Raw genomic sequence first — 15,826 nt, forward strand, 5'->3', positions numbered from 1 at the left:
CCAAAATCTTCCTCCTTCACATTTTCAGAGATGGATTAATAATTGGAATTCAATAGTATTGGGTTCTTGCCCTTTGATTATAAAAGGTATTGCCCATATTACTGAAGGCACTCACAGTATACATCCTAGTCTTCATATCTTCCTTCCTGCCACATTTTGGCAATATTTTGGTCCTGAAGATATGTTTTTAATTGATGAATTACTAGAGATGGGATTTATTAAATCCATAACCATCAGTACAGAAGTATCTTTGGAAGCAGGAACTAATGACAGAACATTCCTGCCTTCACCGTTGGTCCAGGCCATAGAAAATACTATGATAAAATGGCATGGAACTATTTACTGTGAATTTATTACAGCTTGTCCTGAATATACAGAAGATGAAACTTATCCTGCAGTATTTTTGGTCCGAATCCATAAACAGAGACCTTTTGATGACATATCAAGAGTTATTTCTCTTTCGGAATCTAAGGAGAAATTTCATATAATTACAGCAGAAGACAGGATCAGAGAAATGGCCGAAATCCGTGCTATTGGTCTTCATCAGATTAAATGGTTTATCAGATCTAATTCAGCACAAAAGTATCCAAAGTTTACTTTTTTGTCTGAATCTGATAGATTTCTAATCCTTACAGAATCCTTGGACAATTCTAATAAAACCAAATTCTTTTTTGAGCAATTCAAACAGATGAGCTCTTTGGCTCTTAGTCCGGCGCTATGGAGATCCTCAAATTAATAGATGAAGAAGGATCTTATGAGTATCTTAACCATCTTGGGTACCTTTCCTCTGAGTCAGAACTTGAAGATGTGGATAATGATATCCTGATCCAAGTTGCTGAGAATCTACGACTCAAAGATAATGGGCATTAATTATGGCCCAAATTAAGGACCGTAAATAGAATCAAGAAATGTGTATTCTTATTACTTTATCCAAGAAGGACCCATGAAAGGGACATTTCACCTTTTCTTTTCTTTAAAGTCAAAAGGTAATGGAATAAAGTATCAAAAGGATTCTTATCCTTTGAAGACAGAAGTAAAAAAACAAGTATGTTTTTTGTCAAGGTGGCCCATCGACCGCAATTATTCAAGACACGTACTATTTCTCGTCGCGGACTCCAAATTATATTTTGAGTTCCGACTAGTATAAAAGGGATACCTCACCCTTGTTGAGGACATCCAATATTTTACCTTTCAATTTTCTTTCTAGTTTGCTAAGAGTGCTCTCTCTATCTCCCCTTGTAACATACACTTCCATCCATATAAATAAAAGTTCAGTTTAATCAAGTGTTCTTGCTGCTGACTGATCTTCTTCCGCATTAATCAGGTGTTTCAAGTATGTTATGATATTTAACATACATTTTAAATATATATCATAGTAAGAGCATTAATATTTAATTCAGTCTAAGCATAACAAATATCTATGTATAGAGATCATTACATAAAAAGAGTATGTTATCTATGTTATCTATATATTTGTTATGCACTATATTTGTTCTTTTATTCTATTTCTTTCTAGTATAAAAGAGTATGCTTAGACTTTAAACACCTGAACATAATCTTATCCTATATATATAGTGTATGCTTAGTCAGTGATACATCTATGTTATCTATATGATTTTCGAGTTTTTTTATGTTTTCCATTTAATAGGATAAGATTTCTTAATGTTCTCCTTTGAACTCTAACACAACCCCCAACTCCGACTTTGAAGCATGCGACAATGATGTTGTGACAGAGGTATGAATTTATACTTTGCTCAATTTTATTTTTATTCCTCGAATTAAAATCTCCAAGTACACAGGTTGTTGGTAAAGACTCAAGAGGGCGCATGTGGGTCATGGGTTATGGTGTCTCTAAGTCTTCATTTAAGCATTCGGCTCCTTATAGGAAGAGATATCATAACAGATTAAGGTCACCGAGGAGTTAAAAAAATCAGTTTGAAAAGAAAATTGATGAGTCAAGGACTCATTTGATGGAAAAGTAAATCGATTAATGAAACGGGTGCGAATCTTGTCCGCCAGATGCCACCTACATGTAATTCCCTGTTGGACCCTCTTCTTATGGATCACATGATATATTCTCTCAGGTACGAAAATTTAATATGTATGACTTTATTTTATTCTCATAGTAATAGTAAAATTTAATGGTTTGTGTATTTGAAATTTTAACTAATGTTATTTTATTTTATTTTTTTATCTATTTTTGAAGGGACCTGATTATATGAATGCTGAAATCAATGTGAGAGCCTTTTGGCCCTTGAGAAAGGTTGCATCTGGGAGGGTGAAACAAGTTGATCCAACATTTAAGATTGGAGATAGAACTTTGGGGGATGGAAAATTCTTGGTTTACATTGAGGCAATTCATCAGAGGTTCTTGGCGAATTGCCCGAGCCCTATAATCACTTTCATACCGTTGGTCAAGTTGGGCAGGGACATGTTATTTGGCCTAAGGAATTTCTGCAGTTTCTCCCCCCTCGTTGTTAAAGGCCATTTCCCCTCTTTTAGTAGACACATAGTGTCATTTTCATCTTGGACTTGGAAATATTTTATTTTGTATTAGTCAAGTCAGGATTTTGGACATGTTACTTTGCTTTCTGGATACGTTGTTTTGTTATGGATACTTCTGATGTGTTTTTTTGTCTTATGGATATTTTGGTTGTGTTATATGTTGGATGAGCTTGTTTTATAGATATTTTGGTTGTGCTATATGTGGTACTTGCAATTGTGTGATTGTTTGTTTACTTTTTCAGGTGGCGGGATTCGTTGTACTAATCTAACCCCTTTTTAGCTCCGCCAACGCAAACTAGATATTTGTGTTGCTGGTCCCAAGCCTAGATAAAAGAGGAGGAAAAGGTGGAACTGATTGGTTTTTGCAGGTTATGAAGTGAAAGCAACCTCACCTGTCCCTTGAAGCACAAGAATATGCAGATTTAGTTCCCGAGTTGAATAAGATAGTGTCTGCAATTCAAGTGTTTGGTAAGTATTGCATATAGCCGTGTTACTTTGATAATTATCCATTTTTTTTCTTCCAACGAACACTGAATCTCTTGATAGTTTCTTGAAGGTGAAAATTTTTTGTAGCCTGAGAGGTTTGAGTTTTCTGGAGGTTCTTCTTGGAATCTAGAAAATTCCAACCAGTCCGTGATGTCGAGATGGGAATTTTCTGCAGGCCAGTCACTGTAAGTACATCTACATTGATAGTGCATTAGTGCTTGCTTACGTCATTGACAATAATTTTTTCTCATTCAACCTCTTTTGTTCGCTTACGTCATGATTACTATGCAAGGAGGCTATGGGAGGAGCAGCAAAAACATCACAATCAAAATAAGCAACATGTGGATATGGAATCAGTTCCAAGTCTGCATAAGGAATCAGTACCAAGTCTGCAGAAGATGGCCGCAGAAAGCCGTGGTAGAATTTTAGGCGAGAAACCTTTGGAGAGAAGTTACAAAGATTCCAACCCATTCATTGCTTCTGCAGATGCCATTCAATTTCAGTTTTAATCTTTCAGATACATTTACAAAACTTGCATCACTTGTGAGTGGCGCATCTCTTCTGTATGTTTTTCCTTTGAAATTTACCTTAAAGTAGTAACTTTGTGGGTAGGTTCCACTGTCTGCTCGGATGCAATCACCATATTTTTTAGATACGTTCTCTGTGAGTTCATTCTTATGGAAAGTTGAATTTGGGATTTAGCACTTTCTAATTTTCCCCATGGCATATGCAATAGAATGATACTCCAGAACGTGTAAAACCTTTCAAAGCTGATCCTACAAAGCAAGAAAGGTTTGAGCAGTTTCTTAAGGATGAGTACCAAGGAGGATTTCGCTCTACCGAGTCTGGAGGAAATAGTAAGATGTCAGAATCTGCTCGTGCACGTGAGAGACTGGACTTTGAGGTTGCAGCTGAGGCAATTGAGAAAGGAAAGCAGGATTCATCAAATGTATTATTTCCTAACCAGTAGTTGGCGGAGATGTCAGCATCTGCAAGTCATGATCTGCAGTTCACTTCTGGTGGTCTAGAGGTAGGTATTTTGTTATAGGTGTACATTTTACAAAGTCATGATCTACAAGTCCAGACTTTGGATCTTCATTCACTTTTTATCAAAAATGAATGTATGCAGGAAGCAAAAGTTTCTAAAGTTGAGGAACAGATACGGAGGGAAAATACATTGTTATACTTTCCTCCATTTCTGTCTTTTCAATCATGTAGCTGAATCTCGTCCAAGCTCAGCTATATATTGGAGGGAAAATGGAGAGAGAGGGTTGGCACTCATAAACTTCCCTTCAAACTAACAGTAATTATGGTTTCATTTACAATTCTAACTTGCTTTCTACGCTTTTAGATTTTGTGTGTCTTCTGCAGAATGAGGCAAATTTGCAAGATAAGTGATTGACATTATTTTGGTCATGCAGAGTAAAGGGATTGACTACAGGGTTATTCTGCAAAATGAAAATTAGCTAGAGATTTCCTTCACAAGAACATGGAATTTCTCCCAGAAAGGCACCCATGTTCCCTTGATTATTGACACAAGGTACACTTCAATACTGTTTCACATATCAACTAGAGTTTCACATATCATTTTTGTTTGCTGTTGAATCTAGAAGTCGATAGCTCGTTCAATAGCCATCTGATAAAGATAAAAATCTGTTGTTGGAGAACTCATGAATGTCTCTGAGGAGGATGATTTACATCTTTGCCCAATTCTACCTTTGTATTCAAATCTGTGTTGTCGTCTATCTGCAGCCATTTGGAAGTAGGACATGTTTTGAAATATACAAAAATGTTATGGGTTTGTTTGGGTCCAATGGGAACATAGATACTAAAAGTGTAATGAAGCATCTGTTCATACTCACACAGGTGTTGTCACACAAAGAAAAGTTACACGGAGGAATTGTTGGCAGCTTAAATTATTTAGTTGCGACTTCTATTCAGTTCCATGAATAGTTAGTCAAAGGGCACCTTCCCCATCATTTGGGGTAGTATGTACAGTAATGATAGTAGTCTGGCTGATTATCTGGCTGTCCATGAAACTGGAAAACTGAATTATATGTTTCATAAATCCTCAATATTTATATACGTTAGTATGATTTATTATTATTTCTCCATTGTTGTAGTGGTGGCATCCATTTCATCAGTATCCTCAGTACAACTTTCTCTAGTGGTAGTGGTGGCACCCATTTCATCAGTATCCTGAGCATATGTGTGCATGTTTCTTGGTCCCTTGCATCACACATTCCAAATTCCCGACTTCGACCTTTATGTCCTGCATTATGTTATCCTAAAAGTTTGGGCCATGAACATGAAGCGAGCATTTGGCATGCTTTTCAATTAGTAAACCATTGAGCAGAAGATGCAGACATGCACTTTGAGACATCTATTCTCTTGTATTGCTTGCAAATTTGCAATACTTATCGTATTGAATTGTGTCCGAATGGACCACTGGAGAATCAGAATTGAGCCTGTCATTTTGCTATAGTTTTGGTTCTCTGTCAGCATTTGCAGAAGATTCTTGGCTAATTTTCCACCTGGTGGCTGCTTTAATAGTTGGTAAGGATAAGAATGTTAAAGAGTTAGGCTTGCTTTTCATGTTTGAGAATATATAATTTAGATTTAACTTTCCTCTGTCCCTGTGAGACTGATATAGACTCTGTTGATGCAGAAATACCGATTTGCAAGACATTACCCTGTTCATTTATAGACTTCGTGAAGATGGCTGGTTACACAGTATTTATTTTTCAAATCCTAAATTATCATGGGGTTGTACGTTTTATACAGTCCTATCAGGCAACTAAGCTCGACTTTTCTTTTCTTTTCTTGGCAGGCTCCGAAGTTCTTTATGGCTTCAATTTAAACCTCATCATATTGCTGCTGGAGCTGCATATTTTGCTGCCAAAATCCTTAATTTCGATCTTGCTACTCATCATGGAATGTGGCAAGAGTTCCGCATAACACCGTCCATTTGCCAAGGTATAGAATATTTACCTTAATTCAAAGTTATTTGGAAGTATTACTCGTGAGTGAAATCTGACGATAGTTAATCTGCCAAAATAAAATTTTCTATATATTCATTTCAGTTTTCACTTGTTTCCTCATCTCTTTTTAGGGATTAACTATAGTCCTTAAACCATGTGTTATCATTGAAATGCAAAGGTGGTCAAGCAGTTGACAGAGCTCTTCTAGAACGTAATTATAAAATAACGGGTTTTACATCAGCTAAACTTTGTCAAAATTGTATGAAGAGATTTTGTGTCTGTCTTGGAGTTTGTGAAGACTTATAGAAAGGTCAAGTTTTTTGTTTTGAGACTAGGTTTCTTAAACCCCTAAGAGAATTAATATAATTGATTGTGTGCAATTGAAGTGGGTCATACCTTAAGGAATATGCGTCAATGAACTTCTGAAGAAAGCCTTGTAGTACAATTTTTCACTTTTTCCTCAATTATATCCAACTTATCTCTTTCCCATAAAAGAACACTACCAGTCCCATAATTGGTGGTGTCAGGGACCGGTTCCCATTTCTCAAGGCTTATAAAAATAAATTTGGAACAGATGTGCATGATATTGAGCTTAATCCTAGGATTCCTAGCAACAGAATGTCTTAAAGGAATTATGGTCTGGTCTTGTAGCATAGGTTCAAACATGATATGTGGTTTGTAGTGCTTGTTGGTTGGTTATATACGCGATGATACAGAATGTGTTATTAGTAGAACATGTGGCATTTTTTCTCTAGAGTTTATGTACATAGCTTATAGAAATTAGAAATATATGTTACGCACTTACACATGATGAATGCGACTTGATTGGATACAATTAGGCAATGTAGAGCAGCCCAAGTTCAACGAGTTATGTAGAGTAGATGTCAAGCCCAAGTTAGTGGAAACCACTGTCCATTGATTAATTTAATTTCCTTTAGGGTATTTTTTAGAGCAAGTAAAAACAAAGTGAGATGCTAATTTAAGTTTTAATTGTAGCACATAGAAATGCTCTTGTTATGTGCTACGACTTTTTTCCATTCAGCTAGGTTCCGACTTTTAGACTTATGGGATTTTGACTTTAATATCATTTCCTTGTGATTCATTTGTATGTAGGTATTTGTATGCAGGTGGATGCTCATGAAAATGTTATTAAGGCTAGGGTTCTATGAAGCTAGGACTTCAAATCATTTTCGAAAGTATTCAAGTGCAAGGGAATGATAAAACGTAACGGAGAAACATCATGTGAGGTGAACTAAGGCATTATTACTTGTACGGGGTGATGAAATATATTGAAAAATATTTGGAAATTCATATTATATTGAGCTTGTGGTAATAAATGCTACAGATTTTTTTTTTTTTTTTTTACTTGTATGAATATTCATCTCTTTATCTATTATTCGGCAAAGGAATTTTGATTGGGAATGTGGTTTCTTTGTAATATTGTTATTAGGATGGATGGATTATTAGTTGGATTGAAAGGCAAAAGTGGATAAAACTAGTATATATATATATATTTTGTTTTTGTTTTTTTTAATTCTAAAACGTTTTAGCCACGGCCAATGTCCGTAGATAACGCAAAAAGATGTGTGTGGCAAAGGTACTTTTACCACGGATTATGCCACAACTTTTATCTCTCACAAAAATAATTGCAACGAATTATGTCACAATTATTATCTATGGCACTTGCCACGGCTTATGCCACGGTCGAGAGCTGTGGTAGTTGCTACGGCTATTCCCACGGTTATTATCTATGGCACTTGCAACGACGTTTGCCACGGTCATTCGCAGTGGCAAGTTCCTATGGCTTGAGCTGTTGCGTGGACTGTCGCATTTACCCATGGTCATTCGCTGTAGCTAACCTTTTCCCGACATGTCAAAACCCCACGGAGAGCCAATAGCCGTGGCTAAAGCCCTTTACCCACAGTTTTGGTCCGTGGCTAAAAGTCAGCTTTCTTATAGTGAAAACGAGCGTGATGAGTGCAGGCCACCTCACACGCAAACCAAGAAAAAAGAACGTGGGTGGTGGAAAGAGAATAACAATGAGAGTTCTCGACCCCGGATCCATTAACAGGACCGCGGAGTCGAGAAGGGGCATTTGTAGTGGTACAATGTGGGAAAATTAGACTAAATCAATGGTACAGGGGATATGATGCAACATAACAAAGAAAATGGAGGAGTAGGGAATCAAGACCGCAGACGTGGCATGCGTACGGTCAGAGGGAGAGCCATGGGATAACAATACAGATGGACGGTCCTGATTCGGGGAGATATAAAAAGAAGAGGATGAGGAGAGAAAAAAGGAGAGAATAGTGAGGAAAAATGAGAGATTGTTTAACTGAGATATTTAGGGATCATACATCCAACTCATGTGAAATTTTCGATTCAGGTAGAGTTCGGTTCTCAGGTAGACATCAATTTTATACTAAGGTTATTCATGTTTTTTTTTTCGATAATTGACTTCCTTTTAAGGTTATTCCATGTGATCTCTGGTTATTTGAGGTATACAACGATAGTACAAAATATTATGAAATATCGTGATAAATATTGAGATTTCAGCAAAAGATATATAAATATTGTGATAAGTTTAGAAAATATATACAATTGCAAATATCGGTGATATTTCGACAATATTTATGATATATTCAATAGTTTATGATATATTGTGATATTTTGAGATATTTTGTTTAGATAACAATTTTATTTAATATTTACCATTATATTTCAAATAAATATAAATGATATGTCGTGATATATCAAAAAATATCTACAATATTTATGATATTTATCGATATTTTAGATATATTTACGATATTTACATATCAAACAATGTAAAATATCTCCAAAGAGATAGTATATCTACGATACATATCAAGAAATTGAGTATCGAGAAACACCTATATCCTGATATTTTGTACTATAATACAACGTAATCGACACATTGATTAGTTAACTTTGCATTTTGGTAAGTGGTTAACCAAAAACTATTCTAGTACCTAATTTCATTGCCACGCCTTTTACATCCAGCAACGAATCTCCACATGCACCATGATACTGTAGAGATAATCCCAATTGTTACTCCTCTCTAGTTCTATGCTTTGCTTGTCAAGTAAAATAGTTAATCAAATAAAGTTATTGCTTGTTCCTGGCTAGGGTTAAAACTCTTGTATATTACAAGTTTAGCTTAATCCTCTGATAAGCAAATTGTTGTAAAGCTTTGCTTGCTTAATTAAGAAAAAAGAAACAGAACATAACATAACAAAATCTTGCTTGTGAACCTAAAAAGACAATAGAAGAGAGAAAAACATATGTAACAATAGAGATAGTCTAATTTTGTAGACCAGCAGGCAGCAGCAACATATTTCCGAACAAAACCAGCTGCCGCATCTTTATCGATCTGTGTTTTAAGTTGCTTGTTTTCGTCGCTAATACTTGACTCTGATTAATGTAACAGATATTTTCGGTATGTCAAAAACATTCCACATATCAGTCTAATTATCACTCAATTTGGTTAGACAGACTCGCTTTGAAGATCGCTAGGATAGCACTGAGACTGGGCGCAGATCTTGGCATCCTCTCCACACCCACACCCACACCCTACATGGCGCCATGGCGGAGACTTGTGCCCTGGGCTAGCCCTTTTACAAGAGTTTGTCAAAATACATTTTCTGTATTTGTCTGGCTTAGTTTGCTATGTTTTCAAAATTTTAACCACGGACTTTGAATTCATTCCTTCCATTGAAAGAATGTCAAAATTGACTTGAGCATTTCCTGGGGTCTCGTAGAATAAGGAAATCAGCTCTCCTTTACTCAAAACCCAATTAAACTTACAGACTAACTATCGATAAAGATTGGTCATCGAGATTTGTTTGTACTAGAAGACATTGAAGCTCGAAGATTATGGCAAATTCTAAGGTTTGCGACTTTGTTCACTAAGACATTCTCCTATAAATATCTCTATCTGCTATCAACATTCTCATCATCAATATCCGAGATCATTTCATCACATATCTCTATATTTTTTATTCTACTCCTACTATCAGGTAGAAGGAGAAGTATAGAGAGGTTAATAGCTATGAATAACATGAAAACCTATCTCTTGGTAGCTTTCTTGCTGATACTTATCTCAATAGACGTCAAATTGGCTCTAGGTGATGGGAGTGGCAATGGAAACGGTAATGGCGGTGGCAGGAATGGAAACGGCAATGGAAACGAGGACGGTGGAGGTGGAAGCAGCAGAGGCAATAGAATGGCAACGGAAATGGCGAGGGCGAGGGAACAGTGGCAATGGTAATGGCAACCGAAGCAACGGCGAGGGCAGCAGTGGCAATGGCAACAGAAACGGCGAGGGTGGCGGTGGCAATGGTAATGGTAATGGGAATGGCAACAGAAACAGAGTCGGTGGCGGTGGCAGTGGCAGTGGGAATGGCAGCGGAAACAGTGGCAATGGCAGCGGGAATGGTAATGGCAATGGAAACGGCAATGGTGGCAATGGACACGGCAATGGGAACGGGAATGGTAATGGAAACAGAAACGGCAATGGGAACGGGAATGGTAATTGAAACGACAATGGATACGTCGTACTGCCAGCCAACGAAATTACTGGACAAGAACGATGCGAATGTGAGACAAGAGGAAGCTGCTTCAATAAGACTCTTGAATGCCCTCGAGAATGCCCAGAAAGGAAACCTAAGGACAAGAATGCCAAGGGTTGCTTTGTCGACTGTAGTAGCAAGTGTGAGACTTCTTGCAGATGCAAGTCCATTACGCACCAGTACTCTTTACTATGTTATCTATCTTTTCCAATTTACTCAAAGCTTGCAACTGAAGATGAACATCATTTTAGAATCGGTCCATCTGGTATAGCAGTATAAATCCAACGACACTTTCATGTGTAATGTTTGGCGTTTAATTTTAAATATCGACTGGCAGCTAGGAGAACCACTTGTGAAGGCTACGGTTCTGTTTGTTATGATCCACGATTCGTTGGAGGAGATGGAAGAATGTTCTTCTCTCATGGATCCAAGGGTGGTGACTTTGCTCTATTCTCAGACGATAACATTCAAATCGATGCTCACTTCATTGGAACTCGGCCAGAGGGTACAACTCGCAACTTTACATGGGTGCAAGCTTTGTCTGTCATATTTGATTCTCACTCTTGTTGTTGCTGCCGAGAGGGTCACTCAATGGGATGACAAGGTGGAAGCTCTAATTGTCAGATGGGATGGTAAGGCAGTTCAAGTACCTATGGATTGGGGCGCCGAGTGGAGAATTAATGCTGGAGAAAGGGAGGTTGTTATAGAATGAACTGATGACAGAAAGTGTGGAATTGACTATAACAGGACTTCTGGAAGTGGATGTCAAGGTAACACCAATTGGAGCTGAAGAAAATCGGGTGCACAATTACCAATTGCCAGCAGACGATGTTTTTGCGCACTTGGAAACTGAGATTAGGTTTATCCAACTGACAGACTCAGCCAAGGGAGTGTTCGGCCAAACTTATCGACCAGACTATGTCAGCCCTGTCAAGGTTGGTGTTGCCACGCCACTGATGGGAGGAGAGGACAAATATCGCACCCCATCACTTCTTTCACCACTCTGCAAACTTTGCAGGTTCAACGGACTACAATTGGCTTTCATTACCCTTGAAGCAATTTAACAACGTTATCTTACACCGTTTAGTTTCACTTTATGCCTTATTTGAATTCAGTTTTTTCCAGAAGATTGTAAATAAAAGGCAGACAGAGTTTTACAGTCGCCAATCCTTTTTCTTCTGCATCTTAAATAAATTTGAGTCCTAAAACTCTAAAAGGTTCACGCCTTTCCATGTTTATTGCAAAAATTCAATTTAAATGTTTCTTTGAACTAAACAACTACCACACACTATCAAAAAATAATAATAATTGCGAGCTGTAAAATTTACACCAACAATAATGCTAATTACAAATTGCCTTCTTTCTTTGGACAACTTTCCCATACTAATGATAAAGTGATAAACTACAGGAAATTTGGACTTTGACACTGCAGAATTATGTTACCTGACATGTACTTTATCATCTAGTCAAATGTCCTTTCTTTCAGGTAGAGGAGAAACCTTCTTATTACTTTACAACGTAACCTCGAGGGTGGCTATACTGCTGCAAGCTATGGTTATGGAGATGACATAGCAACAGAACTCTATGAACCCTATGAAGGAGAGGAATGCATGTGTATTTCCTATCTGCATGCAGGGTTCTAAGATGGAAGTAAATTCTTGCCACTCACCGTGGGATCATTAGGTTTCTTTTAACAGTCTTAGGGTGGAGGTGGAATCCATATCGTTTGAAAAGTGTTTTCGGATTGCCGACACATTTCGTCCCATTTCAAGACTTGTAAATCCAATATTATTCTCAGCTCTTCAGCTTGTAAATCCATATACAATAATGTATTAATTATTCTATTTTCTAAAATTTCAGCTGCAGGACTTCCAGTGACCTTTCTTGCACCTAGTACCCCACCACTCTGTGTACAAACTATCTTAGATATCACACAGCCAACATTATTTTCCTCGAATTTAGAGTCTGGCCTTCACATGCCTCATCTTCCAAGTCCTTGCAGAAGCCAAAGTATGAGTGCAGACCTCAGAATGTTGCTCCAACTACAGTATATCCAAACATTTCTTCCTATCGGTCCTTAGCAAAGCCTCAACCTTCTACAATCTTTTGGCTTTTCTCCTTAAATGAATAAAAGAATTTGTTTCTAGCCAGGGGTATAGGTACAAACGAAACAAGGAGTATCCATCAGCTACTTTGAACTAAGATATACTCTCTAGATTGGCACCAACATCTGCCATCCCACCTAACAAAAGTGAACATCTCAAGAGTGACTGAGAGAACCACATTCACTCGGGAACAAGGATCAACTGCAGGGGCTGAGGAAGGAATCAATCCATCATCAAACCCCTTCCACTACTCCCCAAATCTAAAGCCTATCCTTCACACAAATAAATTTATATTATTGATTACTTCACCGCAGTCCAGTACTTTCTTGACCCCTTAGCTTTTCCATTCAAATTTCTATCTTAATACAAATCCATCTCTAGTCTTGAAAACAACAAAAAGATTCTGCTAGACTAGAAACCCTTGCCCTGATCACTTCATATGACTTATAACATCTATTCTGGTCTGCGGTTTCTTGTACTCTCTAATTGGTCTTATTTACCCACACAATATCTTATATGTCCCCTTTTTTTATATATATAAACAGAGCCTATGAGATTGAGGACATCTGCCACATAGGTCAATAAGAACCAATACTATAAGGAAGAATTATCAAATGCTCAAACCAAAAAAGTACAGCACACCAAAGAATGTAAAAAGTTGACCATTCAATAACATGTTTTTATTCTTGTATAGAAATCAACAAACTATGTTTTAAAATACTCATTTTCCTTGTTATTCTGACAAGTTAAGAATTTATTAACTTGTCAAGAATACAACCTTGAGGTGAAGAGAGTACAACTGTACAAGAGAAGCTATGCAACGAAGGACACATTTCAGTGTCTGACAGGTACAAGTCCTCTACACACCAACCTACATAAACCCCATATATAATCCTACACTTCCGCATGTGGCACAGATGCGACATGATGTCAAACACGATAAATTCTTGAAAATAGAAGAAAAAATGGAACGACCAAGCCTCTAACTTACCTATGACATTTCAGTTGAGTACACACCTCTTGGACAATTTAACATGTGTGGCCCTACCTAGAAGCGTGATATACCTTACGGCATTGCAAAATACAATAAAACAAAGTACAAACTAAAATAACTAGACATGCCTTCGTTTTGATTGATCTTATAATATAGTTAGGTAAAACTTCAAATAAGTTGAGCCTCGTTTCTTAAATTTCCGTTGCTAAGGTTAAGGTAAGGAACAAGTAATCCTGATATACGACAAAATACTCCAAATGACAACTTAGATAAATGAACACCAAGTCACCAACTGTTTCTATTACTTGGTTTGCACACACACTCCTAAACAGGGGCCCAATACTTAAAACTTAATCTTTATATAGTTGCATTACAACCTGAAATTTCATGTTTCTCACTAAAACTCCCAAAAAGGTGTTTTCCATCAAGATAAGTATTCCAGTGATACTAGACTTACAACACTCACCAATCGTTAGTTCTAAATCGTTAAGTGAACTAAATACTCAAACTTGGACTACAAACGCTTTCATTGGAGAACCAAGCAAGTGGAGAAGTAACTAACACAGTGAACAGAATTGCATCTCTTCCCCCTTTGCCATATGGGTTAACTTCATTCCCCTGTACAGATGAATGAACCCAATAAATTTAGGTCTGGTCATTCAACTCTTACTTCATGAAAAGGTATAAATAGAAGATTCAGGCACTTCAAAAAAGTTTTACACTCAAACATCTTGCAGGAAGAGAAGTAGGGAAAATATCTTAGAGTAGCATAAGCGACAAAACCCAACCTCAAAATCAAGTAGTGCATAGAAAATAATCCATTTTTAAGCATGTGAACGTAATGTCACAAATGACCCAAGTGTTGTCACTGCCACACAACTCAATCCAATACTTCAAACAAACTAGAGTCTCCTAACATTCATTTGTCTAACAACAACATAGCTAATTCCATCTATGAATAAATACACAACTGTATACCTCCATCAAATACCACTTAACGTGCATTAATAAGAGAAGCTGTTTATAAACATAGTTAATGGGGTTTCACAAAGGAACCAAATCACATATGATCTAACCTAATCATCCATTTTTTTACAATTAAACTAAGACTTTTTTTTTTTTTTTTTTTTTCGATAACCCAATTAAACTAAGACTGAACTATCATAGAAACCTACTAGAGTATATAACTTTCTTCTATGCAAGAAATGAAGTCTTGAAAATGTAAGGCTGTGGGAGCGAAATCGGACCTCTTCTTGCCTCATCATTATCCAAAAGCCTATGCACCCTCCTTTTCGAGCAATGCTGTCGATCAAAATGTTTAACCTACAATTCCAAACAAGCAAAACCCACTATAAAAAACCTATCATTATTCTAAAACAAAATATATAACAAGAACAATATGAAAATTACCCAGGTGGGTCGGCATTGTTTAACATAGAGCTCCCTTGATTTCTTGCATTCAACAGGATAAAGAAGACCAACATAGCCAACTTCAGAGGCTTTCTTGTTTGACTGTTTCTCAATACAAGTATAAAATGCATCTCTGGCCTAAATAACAAACAAAACACTTTATTCACCATACAAAGTCTAAAAACTAACGAAAAAGAAAGAAAGAAAGAAAGAAGGGGTACCTTGTAACAAGCTGTTCTGCCTTGTGCAAGAACATCAACATAAACTTTATCAGATGACACGGCGGATTCCATGGTTAAAGGCAGCTTGATCAAAGTTTTGAGGTGTCGGGAATTTGTGTTAGATATATGAAGGAGGAAGCTTGGGCTATAAGTAGATGGAAGCCCATGGGTATGTATACTCGGCCCAATAGTTAATACGATCTGAGCCCACTTATGACCAACACTGGTGGCCATCTTGAAGAGCAATTCAAAGTGCGATTTCTATATCAGTAGATGAAGCTTGTACCTGTTCATTTCAAAGGATGGGAATGCACTTGTTCCAAAGGCTCGCATGTCCAGTTGAAGTCGAGTTTGATTCTATTTGAAATCCCGACATGCATTGCTGAGTACTCACTGTACTCCCAGTCTGAATATGTATGTTCGGTTGTAGTTTGATACTAGATTCTGGACCCGGACATACGCTCGAGATCTATTAAATATTTTGTGTGTTGAAAAGGCTTTACAAAATGTCTCACACAAATTTTCAAACCAG

The 15,826-nt window shown here is 37.1% G+C and overlaps 1 protein-coding gene, 1 long non-coding RNA gene and 1 pseudogene across 13 annotated transcripts; 2 read left to right on the forward strand and 1 right to left on the reverse strand.

The window, feature by feature from the left end:
- The first annotated feature begins 2,416 nt into the window (after positions 1 to 2,416).
- Positions 2,417 to 7,394, forward strand: LOC147508219 (uncharacterized). Of its 11 annotated transcripts, none has more exons than XR_015217967.1 (8): positions 2,417 to 2,973; positions 3,052 to 3,176; positions 3,284 to 3,554; positions 3,728 to 4,021; positions 4,121 to 4,531; positions 5,115 to 5,547; positions 5,660 to 5,967; positions 7,086 to 7,394. It is a non-coding gene; the product is annotated as an uncharacterized LOC147508219 (long non-coding RNA). The 11 variants fall into 11 exon arrangements; XR_015217964.1 differs by having other exon boundaries at positions 2,418 to 2,973; positions 3,284 to 4,021; positions 5,660 to 5,724; positions 5,822 to 5,967; XR_015217965.1 differs by having other exon boundaries at positions 2,418 to 2,973; positions 3,284 to 4,021; positions 5,660 to 5,712; positions 5,822 to 5,967.
- Positions 7,395 to 9,600: 2,206 nt separating this feature from the next.
- Positions 9,601 to 11,790, forward strand: LOC147508220 (uncharacterized; annotated as a pseudogene).
- A 2,143-nt stretch (positions 11,791 to 13,933) lies between these two features.
- Positions 13,934 to 15,442, reverse strand: LOC147508221 (Cytochrome c oxidase, subunit Vib family protein). Of its 2 annotated transcripts, XM_086599115.1 has the most exons (4): positions 15,295 to 15,442; positions 15,074 to 15,211; positions 14,911 to 14,986; positions 13,934 to 14,281 (listed from the first exon to the last, which is right to left on the reverse strand). In XM_086599115.1, the coding sequence occupies exons 1-4, from the start codon at positions 15,364 to 15,366 to the stop codon at positions 14,274 to 14,276; spliced, it is 294 nt and encodes a 97-aa protein (XP_086455241.1). In that variant the 5' UTR covers positions 15,367 to 15,442; the 3' UTR covers positions 13,934 to 14,273. The 2 variants fall into 2 exon arrangements, with proteins under 2 accessions (XP_086455241.1, XP_086455240.1); XM_086599114.1 differs by lacking the exon at positions 13,934 to 14,281 and having other exon boundaries at positions 14,639 to 14,986.
- Between the last annotated feature and the right edge of the window lie 384 nt (positions 15,443 to 15,826).

Source organism: Coptis chinensis, chromosome 3, assembly GCF_015680905.1.
Source record: "Coptis chinensis isolate HL-2020 chromosome 3, ASM1568090v1, whole genome shotgun sequence".
NCBI classification, from domain to species: domain Eukaryota; kingdom Viridiplantae; phylum Streptophyta; class Magnoliopsida; order Ranunculales; family Ranunculaceae; genus Coptis; species Coptis chinensis.